The 22,696-nt window shown below is 32.6% G+C and overlaps 3 protein-coding genes across 3 annotated transcripts; all 3 read left to right on the plus strand.

Annotated features, from left to right (window-relative positions):
- Positions 1–7,491: 7,491 nt before the first annotated feature.
- Positions 7,492–8,665, plus strand: LOC131654987 (uncharacterized). The gene has a single exon (XM_058924901.1). It carries the CDS (start codon positions 7,729–7,731, stop codon positions 8,437–8,439), a length of 711 nt encoding a protein of 236 aa, XP_058780884.1. The 5' UTR covers positions 7,492–7,728; the 3' UTR covers positions 8,440–8,665.
- Positions 8,666–16,941: 8,276 nt separating this feature from the next.
- Positions 16,942–21,236, plus strand: LOC131657619 (uncharacterized). Its single transcript, XM_058926995.1, has 3 exons — positions 16,942–18,954; positions 19,056–20,502; positions 20,696–21,236. The coding sequence occupies exons 1-3, from the start codon at positions 17,193–17,195 to the stop codon at positions 21,234–21,236; spliced, it is 3,750 nt and encodes a 1,249-aa protein (XP_058782978.1). The 5' UTR covers positions 16,942–17,192.
- Positions 21,237–21,367: 131 nt separating this feature from the next.
- On the plus strand, positions 21,368–22,301 carry LOC131654988 (uncharacterized). The gene is made up of 5 exons (XM_058924902.1): positions 21,368–21,493; positions 21,585–21,689; positions 21,787–21,853; positions 21,930–22,025; positions 22,122–22,301. Exons 1-5 carry the CDS (start codon positions 21,369–21,371, stop codon positions 22,212–22,214), a joined length of 486 nt encoding a protein of 161 aa, XP_058780885.1. The 5' UTR covers position 21,368; the 3' UTR covers positions 22,215–22,301.
- The last annotated feature ends 395 nt before the right edge of the window (positions 22,302–22,696 follow it).

Raw genomic sequence — 22,696 nt, forward strand, 5'->3', positions numbered from 1 at the left:
TTTACAACATATACAGTAACTCAATCAGAAAGTATGTCAGAAGCTTCAAAGGAAATGAACAAAAAAATCAGGAACAAGAAGCCTTGCAAACTCAGAAGATCACGCATGTAAAAGATCAGAAGTTCTAAAGTTACAAGTTCTAGAGTTACAACGTAGTGATAAATGAAGGAGTGAAAAACACTTAGAAAGGGGGGAGGATTGAATAATGGTTGTTTCTAAAAAAACTGCAGATAAAAATAATCACACAGTTATTTTTATCCTGGTTCGTTGTTAATCAAACTACCTCCAGTCCACCCCCTACAGAGTGATTTACCTCAACTGAGGATTTAATCCACTAATCAACCTTGATTACAATGGTATTCCACTTAGACAACTTCTAAGTCTTCTAGAGTATACAGATCACAACTTGATCACTCTAGGAATTCCCTTTTACAAAATTAGTAAACAATATTACAAGAGTTTAATATGCTTCTAAATAAGCTATAATCACCAAGTGATTTTTCTCTCAAGATTAAGTTCTAACACTCACTAAGATATTACAAGATTTGTGAGGTTGGAGATGAAGTTTGCTTCTTTGTTCGTGAGAAAGATCAGAGTTAGATGATGAGAATATGTAAAGAATGAACGTGGGCTTTCTAACGTTTCTCCTTGCTGACTTCTTCCTTTTATAGGCATGAGAATATGACCGTTGAATAGTACTGCATTAAATGTTTTGCGTGTACAGTACAACATTGCATTTAAAGTTTCACTCTTTTGTCAACAACCTCGAGCCTTGCATTAACTGTTACTTCTGACTTTGCCTTTTGTAGCTTCTAACGTTCCTTTTATCAGTCAGACATATTTGACGTTGTAGCTTTTTCATCTTGTACTTGCTTCTGGACTCAGACTATTAGAAAGACGTTTGAATATCAAAGTCTTCAGCATTAGTACAAATGTAACTTCAGTCATCAGACTTTGGAAGTTCTTTGTAGCGTGATACCATCAGATCTTCATAGCCTTGCTTCTGATTGCCTTCTTCTGATGCCTTCTAGATCATGTTCTGATTTCCTCAAGACCATCTTATGATGTCTTCCAGACCATGTTCTAATGAAGCCATCCAGATCTTCTGGGTCAGAGCTTCTAAATGATGATTTAGTGCATACTCTTTTAGGCTTTTCCTAAAATGGAAAACGTGAATAATTAGAGTACCACATTGTCTTATACAAAATTCATATATAATGTTATCATCAAAACTAGAAATATTGATCAGAACATTTCATGTTCTAATAATCTCCCCCCTTTTTATGATGACAAAAACATACAGAATAAATATGAATTTGTATCCAGAATAACAGATGAAAAAGACAATACACAGATATAGCATAAAAGCATATTAATCAGAGTGTGTGAATATGTCTCCCCCTGAGATTAACAATCCCCCCTGAAATTAATACTAGAAGAATTTATAAATGAAAGACTTCCCTGAGTATTTTCCATTTTAGAAGAGACTTTCACATTGAGCTTTATCTTCAGATGATTCAGAGCTTTCTTTCAGAGCTTCCATTGGACAGCTTCAAAGCTTTGAATTTTTCTTTAAAACACTTAGCTTATCAGAGAATCAAGGTAGATTGCTTCAGATCTTTGCAATTTCTTGTATCAGAGCATTAAACTTTGTTTGCTTCAAATCTTTGGAAGATTTTTCTCAAGATACGTTTCTCCCCTTTTTGAACTTTTTCAGATTATCACATTCCTGCAAAACTATCAGAGACAAAACCTTGCAATTTTTGTTAGGAATGTTGAGACTTAAGCCTAACAACTGATATAATAAATCAATTCAAATAGTACGTTTCTCCCCCTTTTTGTCATAACATCAAAAAGCATATATAACAGATTCAGATGAAAGACACACAAAAGATGAAGGAAGAAATTTCATTGATAAAATAGAGTGTTTACAATCAGATGCAATGGACAATCGAAAACAGATGCAAGAACAAAAGAAAACTATAAAAAAGACTCAAGACACAGACTAAGACTGGGTAAGCTTATAGGCTAAGGCTGCTAGCAGATTCTTGATCTCAGCAGTGTCTTCTTCTTGCTTCTTGGAAGATTCTTCAGATCTCTGCATCAAAGTCTTGAACTCTTAGTTTGTATCTTCTTGCTGAGCCAAACGATTGAAGACAACTTATTGGTTCTTCTGAAGTTCCTTCAGAGTGTTCCACACTTTAAAAGTAGAGGAACCAACAACAAAAGGAGAAGCAGGAGGGGCTTGAACCAGTGGTTGAGCAACTAGGTTAGAGTCAAACCATTCGAACAAACTTTCCATATCACTAGTCAGAACAGCGAACTCCTTAGCCTTGGGAGCAAAAGGAAATTGTTGTGGCTTCCAGACAACCATGGGCAGAGGATTATCCAAATCCATATCATCATCCTCTAGCTCCATCTCATCAACTTCAGATGCAGTAGCACCAGAAGATTCAGCCTGCAGAGTGTTCCAATTCTTGATTTCCTGCAGAGTCTTCCAATGATCATAGTCTAGAGCTAGACCAGCTGGACCAGGAGCTTCAGATACACAGATATTCTGAAGATTCAGAACATCATCCTGCAGATTTTTGGTGAACACCTCCCAGAGCTTTCCAACAGCCACATGATCTAACTTGTGATCATGGGCAGCCTTCAGAATCCCCAACCTACTCTGTACCCTGTAATTAAAAATCTGAAAACAAGTATCAACAGAGGGTTGGGTTGAAGAGGATCGAATGATGGTTATTGTCTCTTGGGGGTTTGAGATGAGATAGGGTTCAGATGGTCTATCAAGAAGAAGATAAGGGATGGTTGAGAGAGGTGATGAGGTTTCTTCTTGATCAGAGTCAACAATAACTATTGTTGGATCAGAAGAAGGTGCTTGGTTGCGAGGGTGATGAAGGAGAGAGGATTCAGAGGATGAAGATTCAGAGAAATTACAGAAAACAGGAATGTCAACTGTTGGTGGAGGGTCAGATATTGGTGAGATTGGTTGAGGGATAAAGGATGTTGGTTGAGGTTGGGGAGCAGAGGATTGAGGTTGAGAAGTGGAGAAGATGTTTTCAGAGGGTATGTTTGGAAAGATAATAGTGAGAGGTGGAGAGTTCAGAATTTGTGGTTCAGAATGAATGGGTCGTTTTCCTTTTGAGGTGGTGGATGAAGAGGGAGTTTCAGAAGATGGTTGATTTTGGTGAGGGGAAGTTCTGGTACAGAATCAGATTCAATAATAGAATCATCAACACTATCTATATCATCTATCAACTTCTTAAATTCTGCAGATGATTTAGGGATTTTGAGAGAGAGATAGAGAGGGTCTGATGTTGATACATTTTCAAAAATATTAACAGAAGGAGGTACAGAGCTAGATATAGAGATACCTGAACTTTTCTTCTTCTTCTTCTTCTTCAGAGGCTTTGAAGGACCATCTCCAGTAGACTTTCTCTTCTTCTTCTCCTCCTTCTTCTTCTTCTTCTTCTTCTTCTTCTCCTTCTCCTTTAAGGCATCCAGAGAAGGGAGATTTCTGCCATGTAGCCACGCTGGATCAAATTCTGAGCCATCTTTAAGGCAAGACTCCATATAGAAGAGGACAGAGTCTGGATGTTCTTCCTTGAAGAACAGCTGGAAGTCATCTATAGGATTTCTTCTAGACAGAATATCACTGACCACTGTTGGAGGAGAAAGGACCTTTTCAATCAGCTTCATTTTCCTCAGACTATGGGCATTAAGAGTACTCCCACAAACAGCTGTCAGATCTTGAGCAGCGCCAGCTTCTTTCAGAGCATCTATCAGACCACTCTCATCAGACCACTCTCTGTCAGAATGTCTGATATCAGCCTTCCCATAGGAATGGTGTTCCTCTTGACCTTGGGGTATTTGATTCTTTCTGCCTCTCTTGAATCCTTCACATGGTTCCACAAATGATGGAACAGAATATGAGGTAAATCAATCCTTATTCCCTTCCCAATGCAGTACAGAAGGAACTGCTGGTCTTGATTTATGTAGGTTGCAGACACAGATGCTTTTCTGTGGTTGATTGATCCCAGAATGATCTTTGCCCAAACTCTTTATGGAGGCTTCAGATCCTTGGTGTTTGGTGATCCTTTACCAGCTGTAAAGATTTTTGGGTAAACTGCTTCCCAGTCAGTTCTTCCAGGAATAGCGCAAGTTACTCTACCCAATCCTTGGAGATTCATTAACTTCCTTATAAGATTCTCAGTAATAGAAATCTCTTTTCCTATAGTGGATTAACTGTTTGTCTGGATTCAAAGTATGGTGGTGGTCTTCAATACCTCTTTTATTAAAATCTGATATGTTGATAGATGAATATTTGGCTGGTTTGAACTCTAGTTTGACAATAGTATGGCGGTTCTCGAGTAGTTGTAGTTTTGTTTTTGAATGACCAATTCCTTTTGAAGTTTCCTTTTTTTGTCGTGCATCTTATATCTTTTTTATCACGTTTCTACGTACTTATTGTGCTTTGTAATTTTTTATTGTAACTTTATTTTCTTTATTTATTAATATATTTTATATCTCATTCAGAAAATGTTCATACATAATTATTAATTAGGGTTGGCTCAATGGTCAAACCTAAGTTTTATGTTTCAAAATTATAAATAAAAAATAAGATTAAAAAAATTTAATTTAGTTATAAATTATTAAATTATTAACACTTATTTATTAACTTAGTAAAGGAATGCCTCAAATTATTTAGGTTTTGGGATCAAAATTTGATTAAACCCTTAATGCTGTATTAATTCCTACTTGATTTTCTGTATAAAGAAAAATAAAAAGTATCATAAGTGTAATGGCAAATCAATTTTAGTCCCAAAAGATTGAAAGAATTCACCTTCTTCAATCATATGATATTTAGCTTTAACATAAGATATCAATCAATTTGGTATTGTATAGCTACTTTACCTACCAAACATTGAAAAAGCAAACCTTTAAGAATGGAAATACTGGACCCTCCAAGTCACTACATTGCTAGTGCTCCTTCTAGTTTAAGTAATCAAGTGGATGGTATCGAATCTATAGATCATTCTGGAATCATATATTAATCCATAATAAAACTCAGAAAACTATATGTCATTATCACATGAAATAGTTCAAAGATTTTTATATCATGCAAGTACAGTGCATGTATTAGTTTACTATAACCAAACTTTATTTAATGAGTAACTTAACATAATAGCCAATAGAATTTGTGCATGCATGTATCAATTGTTGTATGAGGCAAAAAGTAGCATCCTCCTCCATTATTGTTGTTGATGGACCATGGAACTTTTTGAGGGTTGACAAAAAAGGGAAGAAGAAAGCAATTAAGCAAAGAAAGTGTGTGTTGTGTGGCATATACATTTTTCTTAGAGAGTAAGAAATGGAATGCAAATCTTTGTGGTTTCTATGTTGACCAACTGTCATGCACTCTCCAATAGCCTACTGCCAGATTACTATAATATTATATTCTTTTTATATTCAAAAAATTTCATTTGAGATGATGAAAAGAACTTATTTTATTTATTTATTTATTCATTTATGCATGATAAACCAAATGATGTTAAAGTATTTTTATTTAATAATTTAATGTACTGGATATTATATGGATGACAGAAAGGCAAACAGATTTTGGAACCTAAAAAAGCAAATAAAATTTTAGATGTCATGTTGAGTGGTATGAGTAAGAATATGAAATGAAATTTAAAGGTAATGGATGATATGGAATTAAACGAGTTCAAATAAATTGAGTAGTTTTTTTTTATGGGGAATAAACTTATTTTATTTTACCATTCATCTAAATACTTTATTGTGTATGTTATATATTTTTTTCTAAAGATGAAAAAAATATTATAGGTTCTATTTTATATGTGAGGTATTTTTCTTTTTTTGTAATTGTCTCAAGCACAAGGCAATTGGGTTCATAATCGACGCAGACAAGATCATGTGCTACGCGCATCCATGAAGTCTAAATAAGATTTAAGAATTTTTATGTCATTTTTACAAGCAGATGAAGGTCATGTGAGAAGTCGCAATAAAATTTAAATATTTTTTTTTAGTAATTTTAAAAGAAATTTTGTTTTTTTTTTTTAAAAAAAGTTAGAGAGACAAGAGAAATTTTAAAGTGACATAATTCTAAATATTGGATGATCTTTAGTTGTGATTTAAGATTACAGACACACTTTTAAATATTTTAGGATGAAATAATTCATGTATTGAGAATAAAAGATACTGAGTCACAAATAAATAGATATTAGAAAGTTATCTTATAAATTAACTAATTTTTTAAACTTATTAGTAATATTTTGGTGAGACTCTTAATTAGTAGCGGATCACATAACTGCTCTCTTCTTATAGTAGATCAATTTGAATCGAGCAGGATAAACAATTTATGAAATAATTCTTGTTTATTTGTTTATTTCATACTCTTAGTTGATAGGTTGATTATTGTTTGAGTTTGTTTAATATGGTTGTCATTGTTTTTTTCTCACACATCATATTTTTTGTGTGCTTAATCTTTTATTTCGTAACAAGTGACGTTCATTGTGGAGAAATGAGTCAAGTTTACAACAAAAAGTTTGGTTTTTAGACGAGATATCACGAAGTGTTTTGGCACAACAATTATTGAATTGTGGAAAGTGAAGTGCATATAATTTTGATTCAACAAAAGTGCATAAAAATGTTAAAGGTGAGACATTGATGCCAACAAGAATGACATAAGTAGAGAAGATCGAGAGGAAGGAAAAGTCTAGGAGTTCCATAATCTTATATTTAAGATAATATTGATATTATCGAAATTCGAAAGGGAGAATATATGGGTAAAAATTAAATCATTATATATGATCAAGTCATTGACTCATAGATAATATCTAAAACAACTATATTTATTTGGAATGGTGGAGAAAAAAAATCTATTTTAGAGCAATTGATGGAATTTCACAAAATTATTGACGTCTTTTAAAATAATAAAGTGAAACTTGATGATAAGGATAACACTCCATTGTTAAATTCATTACCCATATTCTTTAATCATTTCAAAGATGATTTTTTTATGGTAAGGAATGCCTTACCACCTTGAAGGAGGTCCAATTGACTAATAGTACCAAAAAATTATCATAAATGAAAGAGTAGTAAAAATTTAAAAAAACTCAAATTTTATGGAGGACGACTACCGTTTTTTCCAATCGGTCTTTGTTGCCAACTCAATTAGATCAAATAAATATCAACAATAAATATAAGAAAAACAAAAAAAAAAAAATATATTTAAAATAGGAGGAGAGAGTAGGCATAATTTTCAAATAAAATAAGAAAAAGAAAAAGCATTATTTAAAAAGAAAAAGAAAATACATTATTTAAACTAAAAAGCAAGAAAAAAAAAAGAAAAAAATAGAATACCAAGAAAAAGTAAAAGGAACTAGATTCGCGGTGTCTCAAAATAATTTATTTTACAAACACTTATTTTTCTCATGCTTTCTTTCACATCTATAAATTATACCAAAACATCACCACTCATTTCCGAAAAATATAACCAAACCTCAAACAACATACATTCTATTCTCTCTTCTCACATTCATATTCACACTTCAAACAATTTCCATGCTTCTGATCCCAAACACCATTGCAGTTTCTCTAGATTCTGCTTTCATATACATTGTTCACGAGCACAAATTCTCAGTCCCTTTTATCTAAAACCACAACATAGTAAAACAAAAAAACAGAACAGCTTCTGTTTGAAAAATGGGTTCTGTCACTTTGCACAAACACAAACCAGAGAGATTCAACAAAGTTCAGAAACATAGTAATCTACGAAAGATTACGGATTTGTTGAGGTATGTAGAGATGTGCGTTGTGCTGGTTTTGATTTCTAGGCTCTCGTTTCAGCAACTACCATTGGCTTTGAAGAATTATAGCGAGTATTTTCGAGGGTTCGCGGTTAGTCCTGGATTTGTTTTTATGATTGGGAATGTTATTATCATCACGCTTGTGGCTCAATCAGGTCATTTTTCAAATGATTCTTCGAAAACGAAAAGTTCGGAGCATGATTTGTATCTCGAGTTTCTTCAGAATAGTAACGTGTATCAGAGAATTCAAGGTTGTGATCAGAGAAAACTAGGTGTGAAAGTGGAGAGTAACGTAAAGACTCGAAGCGTGGTGAAAGTTTCTGAGAAAGATGAACAAGGGATGGATTTGGAAGTGAAGGAGTATAGGAGGTGTCAATCGGAAATTGAGTTGGTGAGGGGTGTGGATAGTGATAATGAGAAGGAACAGAAAGTGTTGCTAAGGTGTGAGAGTGAGAATGAGAAAAGAAAGAATGGAAGCATTCAAGTTGAGAAAGAGAAGAAAATGATGGTGAAGAATTTGAGTTTGTATCCTGAAGATGGAATGAGCAATGATGAATTTCGTCGCACTGTGGAAGCATTCATTGCACGACAACAGAAGCTACGATGAGAGAAAAACAGAGGTTTTATTCGTAGCTAATTTCTATGGAATTTGTATTGGGAATTGGATTGGATTGGATTGTAATTTGTAAACTAAGAAGATAGAACCTTTTTCTGGTTTTTGTTCTTTTTAATGAACAAAGAAATATGTGATGTATTTTGTATCATCATGTACATTAAGATCAAAAGGAAGTGTGTAAATAACTTCTTGGATGATAAAAACTTGTGCTTATTTATTTAATTGAGTTTCCTTTTTAAAGATATACTTGTGTTATTTGATGTTGAATAAGTGTGATGTATGAGATTTAAAATGAAGGTAACCTAGATGATTTTAAGGTTGTTTATGAGCATTTTAATGAGTTTTGTAAGAGGCAAAGGATAAAAATGTATTTGATAGTTGATTTTTTATTGGGTTTTTGAGATAAGGTTGGTGTCAAAGCAACTTACTTGGTCGACAAATGTTCATACACAAGAAGTGACTTCCAAAAATTTATGGGAGTTTGGAGTACGAAACTTGTAGACTACTATGTTTTAAAGGTCGTCAAAACTTTACTTATTGATTAAATCAAGCTAATTCAACTTAATTGTAAGGTTGTGAATTGTGTCTTCAATAGCTATCTAAGAGGTAGGAAGGATTATATGAGCCATTTTAATTGAAATTTGGAGGGTCAAAGTTTACCCCTCCAAGATGTATTACTATTAGTGAGTCTTGGATTGAGAGGAAGAGTAAAGACCTAAAGATGATGATCTCATAAACTATGGTGGGGAAGAATCAATTTGAGGTGGAGGTTCCTGCTACAAATACTAGTAATTATGAGGGAATTTTTATAGAGGCCTCTAATTATCGTTTGACTCATGATATGGATATGAGCAAGATTGTATCATAAGAAAAATACAATTGTGATGACCTTGGTAGATATGCTTTGAATATGGCTAAAGAATTTCAAAACTCATAAAAAAATTTCTGGAAGACATTCGAAAGTAGGAGGAGTCAAATATGATTGAAGACATACTTTTGGGAGTGTTAGATTACTTGGGCAGAAAAATATGGTAGGAAGCAAATGGGTGCAAGTAGAAAAATCATGGTTCAAGTGTGACTTGAACTTGATCAAGGTTGATGAATAATGACTTTAACATAGTAAAAAGCAATACGGTGTTTGATGGATAAATTGACATCACCAGAGTCTAAAGTCAAGGTGGAGAATTGTAGAATTGTCTTAAAAGCTTAAGTGATGGAGAGACTAAAATCGTATTTTGAGACATTTAGAAACCAAAGTTGCAAAAAATTGAAAAGTAGTGGAAAGGTCGACGAAGGACGTCCTAATTGTGGTGGCAATGATAGACACGCCAAACAGGGACGGATCCGACACTTGTATTCTATAGTGCGAAAGAGGTCGTTTGGAGATGATTGAACTAGGTTTGGGCGTCGGGCATTCCTCGAGCATCAAGTCTGGTTTATGTAATTGATGAGTATCAACTCTGGTCATTTCGGTTGTTGGATTTTGTTGTTGATGAGTCGTGTTTTGGATCCGCTATGGATCTTTTTAGTTTCAGTAGTTATAAATGTGTGTATTTATCATGCTTAACAGAACAAACTTCATAATGTAGTATGAAAGGCAAAGGAAAGAAGTGACAATTCTAAGGAGAAATTAAAGAAATAGTGGTAGAAATGTTTATAGTCGTGTTATTGGAATTAGGAAATCTTTGGAGGCATCTAAGAGAATTGATAAACACTTGTAATCACCTTGGAGTTACATGATTCATATATATATATATATATATATATATATATATATATATATATATATATATATATATATATATATATATATATATATATATATATATATATATATATATATAGAGTTTGAGAGATTGAGAAACACTTGGTAGAAATGAGGGTTTCTTATTGGGAACTTGTGATACTATTTTACTGTAACTCTTTTGTCATATCTTCTAAAAATTCTTGGAAATATAGTGAATCAACTAGTTTCTCCCTTTCCTAGAGTAGATCAATTTGATCGAATTGGGAAAACAAAATTCTTTGTGTTCTTTTTTATCTTTCTTTTGCTCAACGTGTATTTGTTTACACTGATTATAGGTTATTTTGGCCGCTTGATGCCATTTATTTTGATTATCATTATTCTTTGTTCCACACATATTTACTCTTGATGGATTTAACATCAAAATTAAATTCAAAGAATGATTGATGTGTATGAACCTATAAAAAATACTTGATTATTATTGTTATAGTTTTCCCAACAAAACCCCTAAGGCATTCCTCCATTCTAACCACTCAGCTCAAATTAGATAGTTTATATCTCCGTCTATTTCTCAATTATTTTTATTATGAACATAAGATATTTAAATCATGTGACTTGTGGTACAATATGGTCTCCAACTTTCATCTATAGGTTAGAAACACTTTTTCTTTTGCTAAACTTACACTCTATATACCCAACCCCACCTTACTTCTACTTAGGCAAGAGCCATATATTTTAAAGGCTTGTTTTAAGGTCTCCAACCTCTCATTTAAATCTTCGTTCAACCCTCCAAGTAGAACTATATCATTTATATAAAGCACACATCTCAGTGTTAGCTCTTGGATTTGTTTCGTGAGTACTTCCAAAAATAAAGTAAAAAGGTAGGGGTATAGGGTTGAACCTTGGTGTAATCCTATTGTTATGATAAAATCGTTTGTATCTCTATCTTGTGTATGCACACTAGCCGATAACTCCTCATATATATATCATGAATAACTTGAATATATTCAAACCTATAACCTTTCTTCTCAAGGTCTTTCCATAAAATCTCTCTAAACACTCTATCATACGCATTCTCCAAGTTAATAAAAATTGAGTGCAAGTCTTGTTGATCCATATGATATTGCTCCACCACACATCGTAATAAATAGACCGCTTCCATGATCACCTCTCAGGAATAAAAATAAATTGATTATGAGTAACTTGAATCTCGTTTCTCAGTATCTTTTCAATCACTATTTCCCATAAATTCATTGTATGACTCATAAGTTTAATCCTCTTATAGTTTGCACAATTTTGCATGTCCATTTAATCTTATAGATTGGAACTAAATTACTCCTTTTCTATTCATCCAATATTTTGTTAGACCTTGTAATTTTGTTAAATAGTTTGGTGAGCCTCTAAATTCCTTTATCTTACAGATTTATCCACACTTCAATAGGTATGTTGTCTAGCCCAACCGCCTTAATATTACTCATCCCTTTTAATGCGTTTTTTACCTCGTGTTTTTTAGTATAATGATATTAATTATATTTTTTATCCTCATTTGTAATATTAAGCAATTTAGATTCATATGAGATATCATGTACTTCATTAAATATCAAGCAATTTAGATTCATATGTGTTATATCTTTTTCATGAACCAAAAATTTTCATTCTTCATCTTTAACACACTTCACTTGATCAAAATCTCATGTCTTTTTTTCTCTTTCCTTAGCAATCCTATACAAAGATTTGTATCCTTCATTGGTTCCAAGAGATTGGTATAATATGACAAAAGCTCAAGTTCTAAATCCAAAATTTATTGATTCTTTTAACATCTCTTTCACACTAAAGAGATGCTTGTAATGACCTAGATTTAGATTTTTTTTTTTTTGCATGAGATTTATCATTTTATAAGAAACTCACCAATAAAAATTGGAGGTTTTTTTACATGAGATGGATTAAATATGAATTTTTTAAGCGCCAATTTATCATAAGATAAAAACAATAAAAAATTTCGTCTATAATTAAATTTTGAGATGATATTTTTTTATATGGATTTATCACATAAATTACATAATGGATTTGCAAAGTTTCAAAGCATTTCTAAGAAGCCTCGATTTATTTTGATTTTTCGACCAAAACACGTATAAATGAATTGTTTTTATGAGGAAATAAATAAAAATAAATTAAGGTATTATCGAAATGCTATTAAAATTTGCATTCCATCTCTATTTTTTGTAATAAAAATCCATTTAAAAAGTGAGATAAAATTGCAATGCGTAGGTCTATGTTTCCTATCATTTCTACCTTTTGAACACTTGACACTCGGAAAATTACAATAGATTTATCATCATACTGTTAGAAAATTTATAATTCTTCTTTATTTGTTGTCAAAGAAATTTATGGAAAAAACTTAGATCAAATGAGATGTGTACGCATATGTTCATGTTGTTTCTGTCTTATGAAACATTCATTTATATGTGTTTCGGTAAAAAAATCAAAATAAATTGAGGCTTGCTAGAAATGTCAGAAAACTTTGAATTTTATTTCTGTGTTATGTGGGAAATTCCTCCAAAATATTAGCTCAAGATTTGATCATACGACAAAATTTTCATTATTTTTGTTTCATAGAAAATTGACACTTAAAAATTCATATTTAATTCATCACACGTAAAAAAAACTACTCTGATTTTTGTGGCAGATATTCTTATAAAATGATAAACTTGCATACACAAAATTAAGAAGAAAAAAAAATCTAAGTCTAGGTCATTACAAACATCTCTTTTTTAGTATGCAAAAAATTAAAAATTAAAAAGACTGAGTTTGCTATCAATTAGGTGCAAATTAGCTATGAATTAACCACCATTTATGAGTTTAAGTATGATGTTCATCTTAGCGACGAACTTATCTTCACTATTTAATCAATTAATTTTAAAAATATAAAATGGTCAAAATTACCACGTGACATGTCATATCAACAGATTTGCCACACAAACATTGCCACACAAACATTTCCACGTGAATGCCCAACCACCAAATTTTTCATGTGGCATGCCATGTCAACTTTCGTTAAGAAAAGTTAACGGAAGAGACTAAAAATGTGGATTGAAAATATTATAAAAATTATTGTTAAAAAAAATGGTTTAATTGTAACTTTAATCCTTCTATTTTGTCTTTTTCTTGATTTTGATTCCTCTATTTTTAAAATTACTATCTTAGTCCCTTTTTTAAGTTTTATGTGCAATTTTTGTCCCCCTATTTTATTTTTTTCTGTAAAATTAGTTCATATTTTTGTCTTTTTTTAACAAAAAAACTCAAAAGAGATATCAAAATCGTGTTTTTAAAAATTGAGGGACTAAAATTGAAAAAAAAGCTAAAATAAAGGAACCAAAGTTACAATTAAGAAAAAAAAATTATGAACTAAAATTGAATGATAGTATTTCATAGGATTTTCAGATATATTTAACCCTCGTTTAATTTCAAAGAGTGAATTCCCAACTTTTGCTTAAAAAGGCCCAAGTTGATTAATTATATAATTTTCATAATATAATTATTAAGAAAAGTGTACTTAACTGGGGTTGTTATGTAGGGAAAAAAAAGTAAACGCATTCCTATTAGGAATCTGGACCGGTACTAGCAGTCTAGCACAACTCAAAAGCCATTCTATGTGATTGGCACTAACACAACATGCCAAAATACATTATTATTTTAACTTTTTAGGCACTAATTAATGTTTCAATATGTATTGTTTTTAAGCACCAAAACCTAACTTTGTCTACCACTAGGTCTAAATTTTCTATTTAGCTTTTGCCTTGTGCATCTTACTTTTAATTTAATTATTAGTATAAAATAACAAGTGTGTGCAATTAGGGACTTAATAACACTATAATATACACAAGAGAAAAACTATATTATGATTATTTTTCTTCTCCCTTCCCAAACTTAATAGCACTACTAAAAACATGACATTTCCATAAAGGATTTTACATCAGATATTAAAATATATGATGTGAAAAATATTTGTCATACAATTTTACATCAGGTATTTATTTCCAATGATATAAAAAATATAAGAAAAAAATAGGCGGTGGCATAATTGTAAATAAAACGAAATTTTTTTATAACGGATTTTACATCGGTTATATATATTAACCGATGGAAAAAGTAGCATAGTGCGCTTTTACATCGGGCCAGTCTAAAACCAATGGGAAATGTTACAAAAATTTTTCAAAAGGAAAATTTTTTATAAGAGATTTTACATCGGACCAGTCTAAAACCGATGGGAAATGTTACATAATTTTTTCGAAAAAGAAATTTTTTATAAATGATTTTATGTGGCGTTTACATCGGGCCAGCATAGGAACCAATGGGAAAGATTGAAAAGTGGGCCTTTACATCAGTGCAACCTAAAAACCGATGGGAAAGGTTAAAAGAATTTTTTCCACAAAACCCTAATACTTTACTGTTTCAAATCCTTTCTCTGTTGCAAATCGTTTATTCTTCTTCGAGCCCACTCCTCCGTTCGCCCAACTCCTCCGTTCGCCCAACTCCTCCTTTCGCAACCGCCCACTCCTCCGTTCGCCTTCCTCCAAACTCCTCCGTTCTCCGACCGTGTTTCTTCTCCCGACCACCATTCTTCTCCGAAACTCCTCCATACTTCGCCGGCCGTCACAACTCACTCTCACCAAATCCGACGGTTGAAAGCCTTCTTCTACAGGTTCTTCTCTTCTACAAGTGATACTTTCTGAAATTTTAATTGTTATTGCAATATAAATTGAATATCATAAAATTACTTCCCTACTACTTTAAAGAACGTGATTTAAGTGCTTTGTTTCCACAGGAAGTAGTAAGAAATGTTTAAATACAATGGTACTGTGCACATTTTAAACGGAAACATGTGCTTGGGTGTTATGTTACTGTAACTGATTTTAGAAACCATTAGATTGATATTTGTTAGTATGTAGTTTTTGTTATATGTTTGAAACTGTAACGAAGTGGATCTAGTTGTTACTCTGTATTAAAATCGTTGAATCAATTATTATACTAGATTTCAAAAATAGTTTCTGTAGTTAATTGCTTGTCAACATCGTTCATCTTTTGAATATTTTTATAGAAGGTTTCCATCTTCTACCTATCCACTCTACTCTAAGCTTTATTGATACAAACCTTAATGAAATGCTTTATTGATTTTACCCTCGCATCTCACACCATTGCTCTGAAATAGTTCAAAAAGTTTGGAGAGGAAAACGTAAATAAGTTGATCATAGAAGCAGTTTGTTTGTTTAGCTTTTAATTGTCACATGGTTGTATATTTCTATACCACTTGTTATTCATCGGATAAACATCATTCTGATCTATGGAGTTGTCCTCTCTAGTCCAAGTCAAGATTTACCTTTTCTATACCACACATTATTCATCGGATAAAGCTCTGTCGCCACATGGATTAAGAAATAAGGCAACATGATGTTTTCATTAGATTGCTATATGCCATTAAGATCTTGTTATCTTAATGTATGTCATCATTGCTTAAAAAACTCATGATGTGTTACATCAATTGTTCTTTGTTTTTCATGTACACATGTAAAGTTAGCCCTACACGTTGGAATACTTAGGGGTGGCTTATTGTTAAAGGCTTTAAATTGTTTTAACACTCTCAAAACAACATCTATAGTATGGTATACATGTGAATGAGTTCTCTTAAGCATGGTTAGTGTCATTAGTGAGAATGAAGTGTTATCTATTGTCTTCATTGAAAATTGTGTCATCTAGAATTTTCAAGAGTTTCTCTCTTTACTATTTGCTTCTTCAACTTTACAAACTCTCTTTTTTGTTTGGAAAGGACAATGTATTATGTGATAATAGCTACTGAGATATTATTACTTGTCATCTTACTTTTTTTTATCTGCATCCGTCTTTTCAGAATTCCATCAGTTACAATCAAGATAAACAGTTACCACTTTTGTAAGTTCTCCTTGATTAAGAATCATTCTACTTTGTTAAAAGAAGTGGAAGCATCAAAAGATTGTCTTGTAAGTTTTCACATCTTTTTTGTTTTCTTATGGTGAAATGGATTTGTTTAGTTCTAGAAACTACTGATTTGTGTTGTTTTTATTTGTTATTTAGCCTAAGTAAAAGTATCACGTAAGCTATAGTGTGCTTTTAATTGGATTGCAAGTAATTCTGATCTAATTTTAAAATGAAAACATAATTTACAAAGTACCTTCATCACAAAAAGTATCTATTTTTCTGAAATTCAGAAACAAATTAGAACAAAAAAAGTTTGAAGAAGTTAGTTTTGAATAAATAACAATAAAATATTATGGTTTGTTTGTTGTTGAATGTGTTTAATTTGTATAAGTTAGTTTTGAATAAATAACAATAAAATTCATTTTATTATATTTGTTTAAGTTTTCCAATCAAAGTTATTATCCAACACTAAATTAGTTATAAATTTTCAAAAAATAATTACAACAATAGTGGGAAAGATTGAGTGTGGAATAACATGTGGGTGTATAGCAATAACATGTGGTCCAACTTTTAATTGAAAATCCTACATTCCTTGTTTTTTATTACTTTTACAGTTTGTATTTGGTATCATAAAAGATTGAGTGTAAACATTAGTGGGAAAGAATCTTGTAAATTGCTAGGAATATTGTTTCTCTACAGCAAATGAAACTCATATTAATTTGAACCTTATCTTGCATTATTTGAAATATATACTTGTAGTATACTATTACTCCCTCCCATATACTAGTATTTGAACCTTATCTTGAAGTATACTAGTACTCCCTCCCATATACTAGTATTTGAAATCATGTGTAAAATTACTTTTCTCTCGTTGTTATTTTTTATATAAAAACTATACTTAGAATTGATTCTAAGTATTAATTAAAAGAATACTTTAGTGAGCCTAAAGTGTCGTACCTCATAACATATGCTATAACAATTATTTGATATTATATAAAAACTATACTTAGAATTTATTCTAAGTATTAATTAAGTTTACGTTGTAGGTATGGATCGTAGTTGGATGAGAGCTAATCGATTAAGTGATGAGTACGAACATGGGGTGATGGAATTTCTAGAGTTTGCTGAAAGTAATGCTAAAAAAGATCTTCCTCCTCCTAAAAGTAATGCTGAAGATAGTCACCCTACGCTATTTTTCTGTCCATGTGTTCGTTGTGCAAATAAAGAACCAAAACTTAGTAAGGAAAAAATCATGGATCATCTAATTTGTGAAGGGATTTGTCAAAACTATACAAAATGGATATGGCACGGTGAAGTGGTAGAAAATTCAAATGTGTCCCAAAGAGATAATGTTAGTGTAGAAATGGATGATCGTCTGGAAGACATGATGTGTGATATTGGACAAGATTCGTTTAAGAGGGCACATGCGTATGATAGTTTATGCAATGACAAGGATACACCTTTGTACCCGGGATGCACAAATTTTACACGTTTGTCGGCCGTGTTAAAATTGTTTAATCTGAAGGCAATTAACGGGTGGACAGACAAAAGTTTTACCGAATTGCTTGAACTGTTGACGCAAATGCTTCCAGAAGGTAACGTACTGCCAAGTCGTTATTACGAGGCGAAGAAAATATTGTGTCCGATGGGTTTGGAGTATGAAAAGATACATGCATGTCCTAATGATTGCATATTATACAGAAAAGAGTATGTAAACTATAACCATTGTCCGAAGTGCAAGGCGTCACGCTACAAAAAGAGACATGGTGAATCTAGTGATGATGACGAGGTCAAAAAGGGTCCTCCCGCGAAAGTGGTATGGTACCTACCAATAATTTCAAGGTTCAAGAGATTATTCGCTAATGCAAACGATGCAAAGAATCTTAGATGGCATGCAGAAGAAAGAAAATGTGATGGACAAATCCGCCATGTAGCTGATTCTTTGCAATGGAAGAAAATAGATTCTTTGTTTCCAAATTTTGGCAAAGAGTCGAGAAACCTTAGACTTGGACTTTCTACTGATGGAATGAATCCGTTTGGTAATCTAAATACTAACCATACTTCTTGGCCAGTTCTTCTGATGATTTACAACCTATCTCCTAGGTTGTGCATGAAGCGTAAATACGTGATGTTATCCATGATGATTTCGGGCCCAAAACAACCAGGAAACGACATAGATGTTTATCTAAGTCCACTGATCGATGATTTAAAAGTGTTGTGGGAGGAAGGGGTGGATGTTTTCGATGCGCATTCTGGTGAACAGTTCAATATGCGTGCCATGTTGTTTTGCACCATCAACGATTTTCCGGCATATGGCAATTTGTCTGGGTATAAAGTTAAAGGGCATAAAGCGTGTCCTATATGTGAAAAAGACACGTGTTACCATCAGCTTGAAAAAGGAAAGAAGACTGTTTATCTCGGGCATCGAAAATTTCTAAATCGTTATCATCCATATCGTAGATTGCGGAAAGCTTTCAATGGGGAACAAGAGTATGGTGTTGCTCCAAAGCCCTTAACTGGAGAGGAAGTTTATCAACGACAACAGGGCATTACTTCTGTTTTTGGAAAGTACCAAAAGCGGCCTATTGCGAAAAATATATGGAAAAAGAGGTCGGTTTTCTTCGATCTTCCATATTGGTCTAGTCTTGAGGTAAGACATTGTATTGATGTGATGCACGTGGAGAAAAATGTATGTGATAGTGTAATCGGAACACTTCTCAACATTCAAGGCAAGACAAAGGATGGTATTAATGCTCGTCTAGATTTAGGCGTGATGGGTATACGAGAAGAGCTAACTCCACAATATATAGGTACCAACTATGTGTTCAAATTAAGCTATCATTACCTTTTGATGTTAAAATATCATGTTCATAACTTAATTGTTGAAATTCTTGATGATAACATTATGTAGGTAACAAGACGTATTTGCCTCCTGCCTGCTACACTTTGTCGAAAAAAGAGAAAACAAGTTTTTGTGAGTGTTTAGAAAGTATCAAAGTGCCACATGGTTACTCATCAAATGTCAAGAGGCTTGTATCGCTTAAAGATCTCAAATTAGTTGGCTTAAAATCTCATGACTGTCATGTCTTAATGCAACAACTACTACCAGTGGCTATTCGTGGGATATTGCCTAACAATGTTAGGAAGACTATAACTAGGTTGTGCCTGTTTTTCAATGCAATTTGTTGCAAAGCCATTGATCCATTAAAGTTAGAAGATTTGGAAAATGAGGCTGCAGTTATCTTGTGCCAATTAGAGATGTTTTTTCCTCCTTCATTTTTTGACATTATGGTTCACTTGATTGTTCATCTAGTAAGGGAGATTAGATTATGTGGTCCAATTTTTTTACGGTGGATGTATCCAATAGAGCGATACATGAAGATCCTAAAAGGGTATACCAAGAACCCACACCGTCCGGAAGCATCGATTATTGAGAGGTACATTGCAGAAGAAGCAATTGAGTTTTGTTCTAACTATTTGTCGGAAGTGAATGCTGTAGGGGTTCCCAAGTCTCGTCATGATGGAAGATGTGAGGGTGTGGGTACACAAGGTTTAAAGATCAAGAGCTTAAGTATTGATGTGGTTGTTCAAGCGCATTTGTATATATTGAATAACACGGATGAAGTTCAACCTTACTTATATGCTCACAAAAGCATCATAAAGAAAAAGTACCCCAAGATGAGTGAAAGAGGGTTGTTAAAAGAGCATAATAAGAGTTTCTCTAAGTGGTTTAAAGAAAAAATTGATGGTGATGATAGTGCTTCAAAAATAATTAAGTGGTTGTCCTATGAGCCTAAATGCAACATAATAACTTGGAGTGGATATGATATTAATAAAACTTCCTTTTATACAAAGGCAAAGGATGACCGTAGTACCACACAAAATAGTGGGGTTATGATTGTGGCCGAGTCCATGCACTTCTCTAGTGCTAAAGATAAAAACCCGGTTATGGCATCTACACCCTACTTTGGGGTGATTGAAGAGATTTGGGAAGTTGATTATGTTGTGTTTAAAGTTCCTGTATTTAAATGCAAATGGGTTGATATCAATAGTGGTGTAAGAATTGATGAATTTGGAGTTACATTGGTTGATCTTAGCAAGTTAGCTTATGCGGACGAACCTTTCATCATGGCATCTCAAGCAAAACAAGTTTTTTATGTCACAGATCCTTGTAATAAAAGGTGGTCAGTTGTTCTACAAGGAAAGGTGCATGATAGTGATGAAAATCAAGATGCGAATCTTGATATTTCCGAAACTCCTCCTCTCTCAACAAATGTGCCTACCTTCATTGAAGAAGATGTAGAGGATGATGTGCATGCTATTCGCATAGATCATGAAGAAGGGATATGGGAGAACTAGTAAGGTGTTTTTTATAAGTTAATTCGACATTTATTTGATTTCTAATTGTTTTAATTTTATGCCTAATTTTATGTTTAATCGTTTTTATCTCGTGCTTAATTTTATGTCTATTTGTTTTTATCTTATGTTTAATTTGATTTCTAATTATTTTATTTTTGTTTAAACAGATACATGGCTGATTCAACCGAGAAGTCCTCTTCATCCGGTAATCCTAACAGCAGCCCTTGGAACATCTGAGCATGGCGGCCGTGTTCGTGGTGTTGGAAAACACCATAAACAAAGCACTTACTTTGGACGGTCTTATTCACGTCAAGGACAACACATAGATGTGAATGAACAACTTGAACAACTTTCATCAAAATTGGAAGCAAAACTTAGAGCTGATTTTGATCAAAAGTGCAAGGCGTTGGAACAATCTTTTATGGAGACACTTAAGTCTATGGGTTTGTCGCAAAGTACTGATAATGCTAAATGCGTTGAAAAAATGGAATTAGTCGAAGCAAGCGGAAAAGGAAGTTGTTCAGCTGCAAAAGGAAGCACCAAAGAGGTTGAAGTTGACGATGTTCAGAGATTGTTACTCATGGTTCTGAAAATGGCTGACAACCACTTGGAAATGGATTTAAGTCATTGTAACTCTGTCATTCATTTTTATATGTCAGCTAAGTGTATCAGAGAGTTGTTGATGGGTTTTCATTGCCTTGACGTGTCTACTCTACAAGTTTGGAGCACGTGAGTACATTTTCTTCTTTTATTACTTTCAATAGGTTATATCTCCATCACTTTGAATCTAATGTTTATTTTAAAATTATTCAGGTATATTCATCGTCTATGTATTGATAATTCCACATCAGAAGTGTATGGAATTATGGATCCTGCTAGGTGTATATATAATGATGATGTGCCGAAATCTTTAGTAGATGTTAGGAAATACGTACAAGAAAAGTTGATGTCGCAAAACAAAGTTTGCTACTTACTACCACTTGTTCATGCGTAAGTTTTTATGAAATTCTGTTTTCTATTTTTTAATTTTGATAACATAGATATTTTATTTGACTTTTTGTATTTCCATACACATGTACAGAGAACATTGGCAATTATTTGTCTTGTGTCCAAGAGAGAATACTGTGGTCTTCTTTTGTTCACTTAATTGGGATGTTGATAAAAACACGAAGAAAATTATTTCAACGTAAGTTTATCTTTTATGTGAATTTTGTTATAATATAGTATATATCATATATATGTGGCTGAATATGTGGCTGAATATGGATTTTTATTTGAATCAGTGCTTTTGAGGTTCATCAAATTTCAAATGGCAATAGAAAAAAGGCTATTACATGGCTTAAGCCCGATGTAAGTGTGATGTAAATTATAATTCTATATTTAATTTTATGATAATTATTCATTAATTATGTCTTTCATTTTGTAGTCAAGGAAACAACATAACAATACTGATTGTGGATACTATGTGATGAAAAATATGTTGGATATTGTCTCTGCCAATATAACTGAATCTTGGATGCAGGTAATAAAATAACTCTAATTTGTTATTTACTTTGCGTTTTGCAACTTAATAGGAATTTTCAAAGAATAACTCTATATTGTTATTTACGTATTGTAGGTATTTAATGATCCTACAGAATTGACACAAGAAGATTTGTATGATTTGCGACTCCGTTGGGCAAAATGTTTCTTTGAGTTATATAAAGGATAACTTTATGTTTCTCGTGGATGCGTGTTGGTTTTTCAAGTGCGCGAAAGTACTTTATGTTTCTTTGAGATAATTATCTTGTAGTAGAAAATCGTGTGTAAACCTTTCTTATCATTCTGAACACTTGTTTATTCTAGATTAATATTTTTGTATATTTTGACGAACATATATATGCATCTTAGCTATTTGGTCTGTGTGCTGTGAGTATAAAATATATAACGACCTCTTTGGTCTGTGTGGTATATGAATCTTATATTGAAAATTAGGTACAGAAAAAATTACAGGTTAAAACAGGAAAATAGGAAAAACAGCCATTATGTGGTAAAAAACATAAGACATTTTACATCGGGCTTTACGAAAACCGATGTAAAAAGCAGTCTATTACATCGGTGTAAAATTATATCCGACGTAAAATGTGGCTTATGTTTTTCAAATAAAAAATTTCAATATTTTTCACATCAGACATTTTCCCTAAACCGATGTGA

The sequence above is a fragment of the Vicia villosa genome, linkage group LG3, assembly GCF_029867415.1.
Source record: "Vicia villosa cultivar HV-30 ecotype Madison, WI linkage group LG3, Vvil1.0, whole genome shotgun sequence".
NCBI lineage: Eukaryota > Viridiplantae > Streptophyta > Magnoliopsida > Fabales > Fabaceae > Vicia > Vicia villosa.

Coding starts and splice junctions, on each gene's coding strand:
- LOC131654987 (XM_058924901.1), top strand. CDS start 7,729: ATGGGTTCTGTCACTTTGCACAAACACAAACCAGAGAGATTCAACAAA.
- LOC131657619 (XM_058926995.1), top strand. CDS start 17,193: ATGGATCGTAGTTGGATGAGAGCTAATCGATTAAGTGATGAGTACGAA. Junction 18,955..19,055: donor GCTAACTCCACAATATATAG/GTACCAACTATG, acceptor AACATTATGTAG/GTAACAAGACGTATTTGCCT. Junction 20,503..20,695: donor GAAGGGATATGGGAGAACTA/GTAAGGTGTTTT, acceptor TCAACCGAGAAG/TCCTCTTCATCCGGTAATCC.
- LOC131654988 (XM_058924902.1), top strand. CDS start 21,369: ATGGATCCTGCTAGGTGTATATATAATGATGATGTGCCGAAATCTTTA. Junction 21,690..21,786: donor ACGAAGAAAATTATTTCAAC/GTAAGTTTATCT, acceptor TATTTGAATCAG/TGCTTTTGAGGTTCATCAAA. Junction 21,854..21,929: donor TTACATGGCTTAAGCCCGAT/GTAAGTGTGATG, acceptor TTCATTTTGTAG/TCAAGGAAACAACATAACAA.